The sequence below is a fragment of the Hirundo rustica genome, chromosome 7 (genome assembly GCF_015227805.2).
Source record: "Hirundo rustica isolate bHirRus1 chromosome 7, bHirRus1.pri.v3, whole genome shotgun sequence".
Classification (NCBI taxonomy): Eukaryota; Metazoa; Chordata; class Aves; order Passeriformes; family Hirundinidae; genus Hirundo; species Hirundo rustica.
In genome coordinates this window covers 1,877,675-1,890,677 of record NC_053456.1, presented here as the reverse complement: position 1 = coordinate 1,890,677, position 13,003 = coordinate 1,877,675, and the positions used below count along the sequence as shown (strand labels likewise).

The 13,003-nt window shown below is 44.6% G+C and overlaps 1 protein-coding gene across 2 annotated transcripts in view; it reads left to right on the top strand.

Annotated features, from left to right (window-relative positions):
* The window catches only part of KIF5C (kinesin family member 5C), a 77,903-nt gene extending 65,707 nt beyond the window's left edge, over positions 1–12,196 (top strand). Inside the window, exons 23-27 of one of the 2 annotated variants that reach the window (XR_005701628.2) lie at positions 365–469; positions 4,170–4,386; positions 5,372–5,485; positions 8,135–8,543; positions 12,017–12,196. Coding sequence is in view for 1 of the 2 variants with exons in the window: in XM_040069627.2 (XP_039925561.1) it covers positions 365–469; positions 4,170–4,386; positions 5,372–5,478 (429 nt within the window). In the remaining variant the exon portion in view is untranslated. Of the gene's footprint in view, positions 1–364; positions 470–4,169; positions 4,387–5,371; positions 5,486–8,134 lie in introns of both variants that reach the window. The other variant, XM_040069627.2, reaches the window with a different exon arrangement.
* The last annotated feature ends 807 nt before the right edge of the window (positions 12,197–13,003 follow it).

Here is a 13,003-nt window from a genome sequence, read left to right as displayed (position 1 = left end):
TTCTAATTGGATACGGAAAATGTTGGCAGTTGAGGGAAATGAACTTATCCAGTGAAGTTCAGCTACAAAATTCTCCAAGATGATGAGCTTCAGAAATTATTTAGTACAACCCGATTTTTCCTGTTCAGGTTTCCCCCATATCTAGAAATAGCTTGTTCACTAAAAATAGCTTGGTTCTTTTTTTTGTGTGTGTGTAAGGGGAAATGCGATTCCTAAATATCAAACAAAGAGTTAAAATAATTTCTCCTAAATTTGGGGCCCTTTAAGACTTTTTCTGCCTTTGGGGAGCTCAAATTTGCTGAAGAGCTGAGCTTCCCCTTGGGTCCGTGCCTGGCTTTGCTGAGTGCTGCAGTTTTGTGTGCAGAGTGTTGAGCTGGACAGTGATGATGGAGGTGGAAGCGCTGCGCAGAAGCAGAAAATTTCCTTTCTTGAGAACAACCTGGAACAACTTACAAAGGTTCACAAACAGGTAAAGGCTCCCTTTCCCCCCCTTCCCTCCCTCTGTCAAAAAATGCACTTTTCTAATATTTACAAGGGTCATTTTGGAGGGTGACCTGTGCTGTCTGAGGAAAAGGTACCCACTAAACTCCTCAGCATTAGGAGTTACAGGTGCTCTTCCCACTCCCTGTACTTCTAGGAATGGGGTAAATAAGGAAATTTATTTTTTTTTCTGTGAAGAGAGATCTGTTTCGGGCACTAGGAAATACATAAAAATAGCTGTTTTCCGCATGGGTTGTGCATCCCCAATTTGACTCCTGGCCTGAAGCTGCTCAGAAGCACCTTGGAGAGGGTTGGGCTGGATTCAGCCAACGGTTTTCAAGGAAAACAATGGAATTGGGGTTTTTCTGTGCAGCTGAAGGGCTGGTGCCTCCCTGGGGTGCTGAGGTTGGTCATTTCTGGGCTTGTCCATTTCTGTGGCCTCGCTCCTTCATGGAATTCCAGTTTCATACAATCCCAGAGTTGAAATTAAAACCCATCCAATCCCATCCCTGCCACGGGCAGAGACACCTTCCACTACCCCAGGCTGCTCCAAGCCCTGTCCAACCTGGCCTTGGACACTTCCAGGGATCCAGGGGCAGCCACGGCTTCTCTGTCTCCCCAGATTTTAGGGAGAAATTCTTCCCAGGGCCTGCCCACCTTCACAGGGAAGAATTTCTCCCTAAAATCTCCCCTCCCAGTATGCTGGAGCTGTGTCCCGCTGTTCTGGTGCACAGCACAAAAACACAAAAGCCGTTCTGATTGCTTTTTTGAGCAGTGATGTAACGCTGTGCACTGCACTCTCCTGAAGCTGTATTAGTGACCCACACTCCCAGATTTGCTTTACTTATTCCTGTGGAAGTGCCAAAAGAGCAGGAAGTGCTGGACTGCGACAAGTGTCCGCTCAGGCTTGGGGGTTTGAGATTCCCGGGGAACAGATGGTTTAAAGACCTACTTTCTAAATGTGGAAACTGGGACGTGTTCAGAGTGGTTTTTCTTTTACCAGTTTGCCTTTTTTTTTTTTTTTTTTTGCACTCGTTTCATGCATCTGCTGGGTTTCAAACACGGATTTTTATAGCTCTCATTAGCGTGTATTTACTCAAAATCAACTTGCAATCCACATCTCGTAGGAAACTTAGGAGGGAAAAGTGACATTGGACTTGATACCATCCTGCCTGGATTTTGTATCGTAACCATTTCACACAACAAGGGTTCAGCACTTGCAGAAAAAGCACGTTGTGACGACGGTTTTTTTTAGCTTGTTTGTGTTTTTCTCCAGCACTAAGCCTGGCCCAGCAGGTTTCAAATGCTCTCATTGTTAAACAACGTGTGAATGTCAGGACATGCTGTTGCTTTGCTGTATTATTGATGTGGTCGTTAATCCACTTTCCACTCCAGAAAAGGGAGAGTCACTCCTTTGGAGTAGATTCTTGTTGACTTCCAGCAGCGGTGTAATCTGTTCAGTAGAAACGGTGCTGGATTTTCTGCCCGTTCGCATCAGTTTCGTGTTCATTAAAAATCAATCCCCTCTTGGCTGTTGCTGCATGGGAAGTCAGATGTGATTTGTGTAATTGATAGACCTCGCTCAGGTTCATATTAAACTGAGGAAGTGCATGAATTCAAAGCTGGATATAATCATTATATTAATAGTTACAGGCCTAAAAGTGATTTCTTAATGAAGTTCCCAGTGTTCTCACATGGCTGAGTAGGGAACACACAAGTGAACGCCTCAGAAGCACTGGAAGTGATGAATTTGGGGTGATCCCTGGTGCTGTCTGTAAGATATATTCCGGCATTATTATTTTAAAATAAGGAGGTGATCAAGGATTTGCAAAATCCTGGAGATTTCTGTGTTCTGAGGAAATGCAGAGTTTCTGCTGCAGCTTTTGAAGTGTAAAGAAGCAAATCTGGCTGTCAGGTGCTCTGCAGTGGCAGGGTTAGTCCTGGAGTCCTCATTTTTCAGGATCAGCTCTGTGGAGTCTTGTTGGATGGAACAAACTCTATTTTTCTTTGATCTTTCTGAACAATTAAATAAATATCACTCCTCAGCCAGACAAGTGAATTTTGTGAGTAAAGCTGAGCTTGGATGACACTCTCAGGCACAGGGTGGGATTGTTGGGGTGCTCTGTGTGGATTGAGGAGCTGGATTTGATCCTTGTGGGTCCATTTCAGCTCAGGACATTCTAAATTTCTCTTTAACCTAGGATTTTTACATTAATTTCTGGAAGAAATCTGTTTAATTTTAGTACATGAGGTGTGGAGAGCAACTGGTGGTATTTTCTCTCTCATTGTGAGGCGACTTTTCCAGCCATTTCTGAGAAGGATTTTTGACACTTTCTTTTGACTTTGTGGATATTCAAAATTTCTCTTTAACCTAAGATTTTTACATTAATTTCTGGAAGAAACCTGTTTTAATTTAGTGCATGAAGTGTTGAGGACAACCAGAAGCGTTTCCTCCCTCCTTGTGAGGGGACTTCTCCCGCCATTTCTTTGAGGAGATTTTTGCCACTCTTCTTTTGACCTTGTGGGTCCGTTCCAGCTCAGGACATTCAAAATTTCTCTTTAACCTAAGCTTTTCACATTAATTTTTGGAAGAAACCTGTTTTATTTTAGTACATAATAAATGGAGAGCATGGCGGCGTTTTCTCCCCCCTTGTGAGGGGACTTTTCCTGCCATTTCTCTGAGGAGATTTTTGTCACTTTCCTTTGATCTTGTGGGTCTTGTGGGTCTGTTCCAGGTCAGGACATTCAAAATTTCTCTCTAGACTTAAGATTTTTACATTAATTTCTGGAAGAAACCAGTTTAATGTTATTACCTGACATATGGAGAGCGTGGTGGCGTTTTCTCCCTCCTTGTGAGGGGACTTTTCCTGCCATTTTTCTGGGGAGATTTTTGTCACTTTCCTTTTGACCTTGTGGGTCCATTCCAGCTCAGGACTTTCAAAATTTCTCTTTAAACTAAGATTGTTACATTAATTTCTGGAAGAAACCTGTTTTAATTTAGTGCATGAGGTGTTGAGGACAACCAGAAGCGTTTCCTCCCTCCTTGTGAGGGTACTTTTCCCGCCATTTCTTTGAGGAGATTTTTGCCACTTTCCTTTTGACCTTGTGGGTCCGTTCCAGCTCAGGACATTCAAAATTTCTCTTTGACGTAAGCTTTTCACATTAATTTTTGGAAGAAACCTGTTTTGTTTTAGTACATAATAAATGGAGAGCATGGTGGTGTTTTCTCCCTCCTTGTGAGGGGACTTTTCCTGCCATTTCTCTGAGGAGATTTTTGTCACTTTCCTTTGATCTGTTCCAGGTCAGGACATGCGAAATTTCTCTCTAGACTTAAGATTTTTACATTAATTTCTGGAAGAAACCTGTTTAATGTTATTACCTGACATATGGAGAGCGTGGTGGCGTTTTCTCCCTCCTTGTGAGGGAGAACTTTTCCTGCCATTTCTCTGAGGAGATTTTTGTCACTTTCCTTTGACCTTGTGGGTCTGTTCCAGCTCAGGACATTCAAAATTTCTCTTTAAACTAATATTTTTACATTAATTTCTGGAAGAAACCTGTTTTAATTTAGTACATGAGGTGTTGAGGACAACCAGAAGCATTTCCTCCCTCCTTGTGGGGCGACTTCTCCCGCCATTTATTTCTGCCACTTCCTTTTGACCTCCTTTCGTTTCGAACCGCTTTCCCCGCAGCTGGTACGTGATAATGCAGATCTTCGTTGCGAGCTTCCTAAGCTGGAGAAACGCCTTCGAGCTACGGCAGAGAGAGTTAAGGCCCTGGAGAGTGCACTGAAGGAGGCCAAGGAGAACGCCATGCGCGACCGCAAGCGCTACCAGCAGGAGGTGGATCGCATTAAGGAGGCCGTGAGAGCCAAAAACATGGCCCGGAGAGCACACTCCGCCCAAATTGGTGAGGACATGGAGCTAAAGGGGCTGCCCACGTACTCCAGGCTCGGGCTGGTTGCTGGGGGTTGAGCGCAGGGAGTAAAACTCCGGGGCTGCTTCTCCTCTGCTGCACAGCGGTCTTCAAAGGCCTCGCTTTTTTCATGGAATCCGCCCCACCTCGAGTTTAAAGAGGCTCTGCCGTTCCACTGGGTAAATAAAGGGCATAATGGGTCTTGTGTGCCCTTCTAGTGACCTGAAAACTTGTCTCCTTAAATTAGTCGCTCACTTTCTTCCTCCTCCTCCCCCCCGCGCGCTCTCTCTCTCTGCTTTTATTCTTTCCTTGCCTTTCTGGACCTTCTCCCTTTCTCTTTTTTCCCCCTGATTACTCCTCTATGTCATTTAATTCCAAAAAGTCTTCCTGTGTAATTCAGATACTGATATATCTCCGAGGCACAACGTAATGCATGTGTAATGCACAACAGAGGAATGGGGCAGTTTCTGGGAATGGTTTGTTGGGATTGCTAAAGGAGGATGGTTTAGATGGAGATGACAATATTGGCGTACACAATCCTGAGGGAGAACCACGCAGCACAAAGTGTCGCTTCCTGAATGCTTCATCTTGTAGGGAGCCATCCACGCTTTGTTTTGACATCTTCTGGGATGGTGTAAATTGGACACAAAAAGTGCCTCACTGCCCAGCAAGTGACTTCCCCCTGTTGTCAGACAGTCCGTAATCTTTGCAGATCCAATGCGTGGGAGGGTGGAAGGACAGCCAGCAGGAAAATGGATCTGCCAGCAGGAAGAAGGATCTGCCAGCAGGGAAAATGGGTGCATTTGTTGTTGGCCGAGGCAGGGAGTGCTGTGCTCTGCACGGCTGGTTTAGAAACCACGCTGCCAAGCACAGCGCTGAGTTGGGAAACAATGAGGTTTCCCTTGGGGGAGAAGGGGAGGTGGAAAGCCAGAATGTGAAAGCTAAAACATCTTGTTTGGTCCCTCCTTTCCCTCTGCAGCCAAGCCCATCCGCCCCGGTCACTACCCAGCGTCTTCTCCGACGGCCGTCCATGCCATCCGAGGGGGAGGGATGTCCAACTCCAGCTACTACCACAACACCAAATAAACGAGAGGTAAAGCCAGAGTAACTTACTCAGCCTCTTCTCCCACTGATCACTCACTTCCCTTGTATTTCATCTTGCTTTCAGGAGACCCACAGTAATATTTTTTTTCTATTTTTAGTAGTTGTTTGCTGACAATTACAATACTCATTAATTGAGTGCCTGTTAAGAGGCTTTGCCAGCTGCTAAGGAGAGGTTTTATTTTAATGACTTAGCACTTAAAAGTTTTTTAAAAACTGCTCTGGTAGATCTGGATTGAAATTCACATGTAGAGGTACGAAACTCATGTAGTAAAACTACAGTTCCAGAGGTTCCTTCTGCCAGCTTTCTGTACCATGAATGTGTTTCCATGTTGGGATATTCCAGTCTGGAATAGGGGTAGAGCAGCTGTCAGTGCCGGCAAGAGACATCCCCAAATTTGAGCGTCACCATTTTGGCACACGTTGCACTCTTAGTTCTCTTCATTAAAAAAAAATAAAAAAACCCTTAATATTTTACTTTAATTTCCAGGCCTTGAGGGTTTCTCCTAAGCAAGAGATGAGCAGCATATTCCCAGGAGACTGTTCTGTAGACTCCATCCTCCCATTTCTTTCTTTAAATGCTCGTCATTGGAGAGATTTTATGTCTGCATTATTTTAGACAATCGCTTTATGCCACAGACATGCCAAGAGCCTGACGGCAGCGAGGGGCTGTGAAAAGCAGCCTGGGGACAGCAAACTTGTCCCTCCAAGTCTGGCTTTTTGCCCTCTTTGAGGATTAATTCTGTCTCACGGCTCTCTTCATGGTCTCCTCGAGGCATTCTTGGGTGTTTGAAGCATTTTTTTGGGAATGTTTCGTGTCAGGCTTGCATGCCAAGCATCCATCACGCTACACTCAAGCTGTTATTGTGTTGGGGGATTGTTCCTGCTCTTTGTGTTTGCCATGAGCTTCCAGCAACAAATATTTCCTCTGCAGATAAATCAGGGCAAGGCTTTGCTGAGTAGTTTTGTCCATTCCGGTCTGAAATTGGCTTTTCCACCTCACGAGTCAGGTGCCTCTGTCCATCTGCTCCATCGCATTCCCACCTCTGTGACCTGGCAAAGAGTGGGATGCAGAGCCTTGACAAAGATTTCCGAACATTTCTTGGAACAGCTACTCTGAGGGGAAAAATCTGCCACCTGCCTCAAATAAATGAAATGAAGGGTCAGACTCAAACAGGCCACACGTGTCAAGTGGAGAACTGTGGATTAATAAAAGTTATTAATAAAATAACCACACTTTGTACTAGTTGGGTTTGTAGTAACAAGGCAGGACTGTGGAAGTCAAGAAAAAGCAATCAGGAGGCAAAAAATACTCACCAGGTATTCCAGGAGCTGAGGTTTAGATTGGAGGGCTGTGGAGATGAGCAGGTTCAGGCCACGCTGCAGAGGAGCACCAGCGGAAAATGAGGCTGGAGGAAAAGAAGATGGAAGATCTCAGGAAAAACTGGGTAAAGTTACGGACTTGGGGTTTCTGGAAAAAATTAGGAAAAGTCTGAAAAACCAAATGGCAGCTCTACAAGCTGGAATGAAACCGTTTCAACAGTGTGCTCTAGGTTCTTTGCTCACATACAGAAATAAGTGTGGAAGGTGTAGTCCAGGAAGGCTGGGAAGTGATTGGGGAAGGCCAATTCTCCTCAGTTTTGGTCCTTTGGTTAAGAATTTTATTGGCAAATTCCAGCTGCTGGGCTGCCAAAATTGGGAGTATCTGAGTAATCTGAATTCTGGGTTTGGATGGAAACCCAGGGGTCTGAGTAAGGGTGTTAGTAAAGGTGCTACCAGGGCAGGGAAAACTTCATCCAGATTATTTCCTGATTATGGTTGAGACATTCCTGTGCGCTGCAGAAAGTGCTTTGGAATGGTGCAGTTCTACCCAGCTGGAATTAGAACAAAACCTTCTTTCATAGTCATTTAACAGCAGAGAAATAAAACTGAGGTTGCTATTTCAGCATTTGCTGAGGAGAGATTGATCTTGTGTTCATTCATTATTCACCGTAAAGATAAAAGACACTTGGTGCTGTTAGACTGGTCAGTGGTTATGATTGATTAACCCAGCGGACAGAAGAGAAGGAAATGTGGCTTTTAATAAAATGTGCTTGTCTAATGTGCACATATAAAGTATATTTTTATAATATTATAATGATATTATATCTAAAATATTTTAGATATTTCTGTAAACACTTATTTTATGTATGTGTATATATATCAGGAAAAGATCTCTGTCAGGAGACAGAGGACAGGAGGAATGGTTTCAATTTGCATTTTTTCATCCTTTTGATTTATAATTTTCAAACTCTCCTGCTGTTGCTTTCACGTGAGATAAACACACACCAGCTCCTCAGCACATCCAATGAGCCAAGAGAAAAATCCCATTACAGAACAGAAAATTAAAGGGGGAAAAACAAAAGGAAAAAAGAGACCTTTAGACAGTGTTTGGGTGAGACATAATTCCAGGCTACAGGTGGCAGAGAGCGAATTCCATCGGGAGAATTGGCTCAGTTTGTGAGACCCAAACTCCGTAATTTTTGTAACATGCCTGCGGGTTCATCTCTTGGCTTGCTGCCCGTCCCATTTGGGTGCTCTGCTTCCTAACCCTCCCCAAATCCACTGATTTTCCTCCCCTTTCTCTCTCTCTCTCTGGCAGGTCAGTTCCACTTAGCATGTTAAGGACTGTCATTAAGTCACATTAGGTTCTTTTTTCGCCCCTCTCCAACCCGCTCCACGTCCCGTCCATCCCGCGCTTCCCACGGCTGTCGGCGACGCCCCGCTCCAGGTACTCCGAGCTTCGTAGGATCTCCACGTGTACAGAAGTGTCCAGCTCAGCTCCTCCAGATCCTTGTACCATGTCTGGAACATTCCCACCTCAGTAAGGACGATAGGGAGTCTGCCACTCCGAATTCCACGAGCCCTTGGCGCTGCTTAGGTTGGGGCTTCTCCACTCAGAGTGATGCTTTTTTTGTTTTTTCCTCCCGAGTCCTCCGCTGGCATCGGTAATTCCCGACTTCTGGCATCAAGGAATTAATTATCCAATGACCAAGTGCCATCAAAGGCAGGTGATTGTGCTCTGTCATGACTGATTTCCTGTATAATATACATATTATTTTATATTTTTTAGGGGATGAAAATGTGCTGCTATGTGGTTTAATTTTACTGCTTAACATTTTCAGAAGGAAATTTCCCCAAAGAACCGTTTGTAATATCCTGATTTAAAAAAAAAAAGAAAAAAAAAAAATCTTTGGACTGTATAAAATAACCTGTATTGCAGTACCTGGTAAAGAACAAACGGGATGCAGAGAAATCTGTTAGTATAGACCTAGGATTTGAAGTTTGGTAGTTCCATGAATTTATCTGTGTGGCCTGTTTTAAAATTAAGCTCCTCTTCCCTTGTAGTTCTCCCTACAGTGGTGGGTTTTCCTGGAGTGGGATGGCTTAGCCACGTGTTTGTAAGAGTTGTTCCCTAGGAATTTTTGAAGGATTTCAGAATGCTGTGGAAATCTCGCCTTGGAAAATCCGACAAGCACCTCCCTCTTCCCCCTTTCCCCCAGACAAGCCCTGATCTGTTCACACCGGAATCCAGCTCCCGGAGGGAACAGTCCCCTACAAGAACAAGGGAAAATAAAACCCCCCCGAACCCTTCCTTTAAAAAATCCGAAAGGAGGTGAGAGTTGTACGCTCGAGCTGTCATTTCGCAGATCGAATTTGGGATTTTTTTTTTTTTTTTTTTTTTTTTTTTCTGGGATGTGAGGAGCACATTGCCAGGGAAAGGGAATGTCTTTCTAAGCCGCTATATCCATTTATCCTACGGAAGGTCCGCTTGCGCTCCAGAGGGAAGGAAAAGCCTTCCTTGGACCTCTGAGACAGCCAATTTCCATCTTCCCAGCAAGAGGGCACTGCAATTGCTCTGGGAAGGTTCTGCTGGCAGGCAGAAGGTGCTGCTGCTCCTCCTCCCTCCACATCTCCTGGGGCAGGTGGGACTCCAGGAAGCCGAGATTCCAGGAAGGCTCCAGGAAGCTGGAATTCCAGGAAGGCTCCGGCCGAGCATAGTCCTCTGGTCTTCTTTTGCAGACGTTTGCTCTTCTTTAGTTTGAGACTGATTGGGATATTTTTATTTTTATTTTTTTTTTTAATTTCTGAATGTGTAGGTGTAGAACTCTTCGGTTCCGTAGAGCGTTTTGGAAGATTGTGAGTTGACTTTAGATTTTTTTTTTTTTTTTTACTACTGAAATTAGGGTGTTGCAAAGTAAGTTGAACTTAATTTAACTGGTTTGGGTTTCTTCTGTTTTTTGGGTTTTTTTGTTTTTTTTTTTTTAATGTTGCACTATTTTGGGGGGGAGCATTTTGCTAAACATATTTAATGAAGTTGCAGATTTGCATGTATTTAATTTATTTTGTATTTTCCAAAGTTTTATATTTTCTTTCGTTACGTGCATGTGCACTGCCAGAAGAATGAACTGTGAACTTGCCATATGCAATCTTTAATAAAATCACTAACTCAGAACTACTCTGTGCTATCTTGCCAGCTGGTCAGGGCTGAGCTTTCTACTAGGAATTAATAATCCTCTTGATTTGGTTCTAGGAAAAGATCCCAAGCTTATTTGCTGTCAAAGATTTTTTGTACTGTAGGCAAACCTTTCGTTGCGTCTCTCAAAGTTTGGTACGGAATTCTGTTGTAAATGCAGCATTGGTGACAACAAAAAGGTCTGGATTCCTCGAGGCATCACCGGGGTTTTTTTTTTTTTGGGACAGTTCTGCCAGCTCCCTGCAGCTTGAGGGAGAAGTGAACTTGGACACCTCTTCCTCGTGCTGGTGCTGATCAGCCAGTCAGTGCCACCAGCAGCAAAACGAGGAAGTTTCTCCAAGCTCCCTTCTACACCAACACTGCAGGAGGACTTTCAGCGACGCCCCAAAGATGCCTTAGGCTGAAATCCTCGAAATTTAAATACCTGAGATAGTTAATAATCGGAAATGATGAATTCTCAGTTGAACATACTCTGCTTGTATCGATTTTTATTTCTGAAGCCTGTTTTAATTAGGCAACTTCAGTTTGTATCGCGTGTTGTATATTCGACTTTTGTACCATTTTTAAGGCTTTCACGTTTTATATCTGGGAAGGAAAACCACACATCTGCTCTGCAGAGATCAGAACCTGTCTCTTGCTGTTTCCTGACCCCATCCTCCTTTCTTTGCTCTTTGAGTGTTGTGTTCTATTTATTCCAGGCTCATCTTTAAAGTTGTGGTTTGTACAGCGCAAATGAAATTTCACATCTAAAAATGTCATGCATGGGACAAATTCGGGTGGAAATACCACTCCCGAATGGAGAACGGATTTCAGATGGAACTAAAGTGCATATTGTTCTTTTTGCTAGTAATTAAAAAGTATTTCTGGCTCACTTGAGCTTCTCTTAATGATATGTTCAAATATCTTGTGTTTGTCCTTGAGTTCATGTTTCATTGACTTGTTTTCTGGAAAGCAAGGAAAGTTTTACGCTTGGAAAGACCTTGGCTGATGCATTTTTAAGTTTTGTATTAAACTCAACAAGGGTGAGATTTGGATTATCCTGAAGATACCGAAAACTTAAAAATAAGTCACAAAAAAAAAAAAGTTTTGCTACGGCAATTCCTGCCCACAGAGCCTTAAGTAGCTTTTGAATTTCACTTTATAAAGCCTAGTGAACTAAGATGCACATTTGCCTGAAATCTTTATAAATTGTAGGGTCATGGAATGGTTTGGTTGGAAGAGAGTCTAAAGCTCAGCTGATTCCACCCCCTGCCATGGGTGGGGACACCTTCCACTGTCCCAGGCTGCTCCAAGCCCCGTCCTTGGACACTTCCAGGGATCCAGGGGCAGCCACAGCTTCTCTGGGCACCCTGTGCCAGGGCCTCCACACCCTCACAGGATTCCTTCCCAATATCCCACCTAACCCTGCCCGAAGTCTTGAGAATCAACAAAACCAAGAATTTTCATTTGAACACGCTATTATCCGAAGAACCGTTTAAAAAACGGCGATGAAGGTCCCAAAGAAAAGGGCTCATCAGCTCCCCGCTGCTGGAGGAGAAATACCTCACACAACCACGACTGAAGTACTCCTCCACGGGGTGGAGGGGAGGGGGGAAAGAAAAAAAAAAAAAAAAAAGGGGGGGGGGGAAACAAATGGGCAGGATAATCTGAATCTCCCCTTGCTTTGACTTTTGTCCTCACCGCGCCTGTAGGAACCGCGCCGTGCACCGGCACCATCCGCTGTGCGGGATGGCAGCACCGCTCCACCGCCCCGCGGCAGCCGCGGGGCCCAGGCGTTCCGTAGATTTATATCCCTGTCTAGTTTGTAAAGTGTGTAACGTGTACTGCAGATGTGTATTCTCTGGGCTCTATGTATCTTTACAGTAGTGTTCAATTTAGGAGAAAAAAAAAACCAAACAAGCAAACAAACAAACAAAAAAAATAAATGGTGGACACGTTTTGCTGGTAACAAGGGGAATTTTCTTTTTTTTTCTTTTTTTTTTTTTTTTTTTTTTGCCATTGCATCAGGTGATGCTGAACTGTATTAAACTCTTGATAGCAGACCTGAACCCTCCTCCTCCCGCCAGCCCGTGGAGAGAAGTCTTTTATCTTGGCGCTGAAGTTCTGTCGGAGATGGATGGATACACTGGCAGACTGCATGATGTATCATTCGAAACCCGTTACAGTGGAAAATAAAACTGAACTGAACTCTGCCGTGTGGGCCTGGTGTGACACGGGACAGGGCGCTCCGTGCAGCAGTGACAGCTCCCAGTGACGGGGACAGGACGCAGGGGACGCCTGGAGCTCTGACAGGCCGTGTTTAGGGTGGATTTCAGGGAAAGGTTCTTCCCCCAGAGGGTGCTGGGCACTGCCCAGGCTCCCCAGAGAGTGGTGACATTCCCAAGGCTGTCAGAGCAGCGTTTGGACACCGCTCCCAGGGATGCCCAGGATGGGATTCTGGGGTGCCTGTGCAGGGCCAGGAGCTGGATCCGTGATCCTGTGGGTCCCTTCCAGCTCAGGAGGTTTCCCTGATTCCATGAGTGACCCATTCAGTGGAACCGCACTCCAAAGCGGGCCGAGTCCGCGCTCTGGGTTTCAGCTTTCCTGCTAAACCTGCAGGAAGTCATTCACAAAGTGATAAAATCCCAGAGCGGTTTGGGTTGGAAGGGACCTTAAAGCTCATCCCAGTTCCACAGGGACCCCTTCCGCTATCCCAGGCTGCTCCAAGCCCCAAAGTCCAACCCAGCTTTGGACACTGCCAGGGATCCAGGGTCACTTATTAAAAGATTTGGGTGACTGGGGAATGAACACAGCAGAAGTTTTATTATTTTTTTTTTTTTAAATAAATAATTTTACCATCTCTGCTACCTCTCCACGGATATATTCCTTCTTCCTCCTCTTTTTCATTAGCCTGGAGGATGACAGGGAGACTCTTCCGCTTCCCTCGTGCATGTATTTCCATTTTTATAGGAATATTACACTCACTTTACGTAATGGAGTAGAAGTTCATGTGTC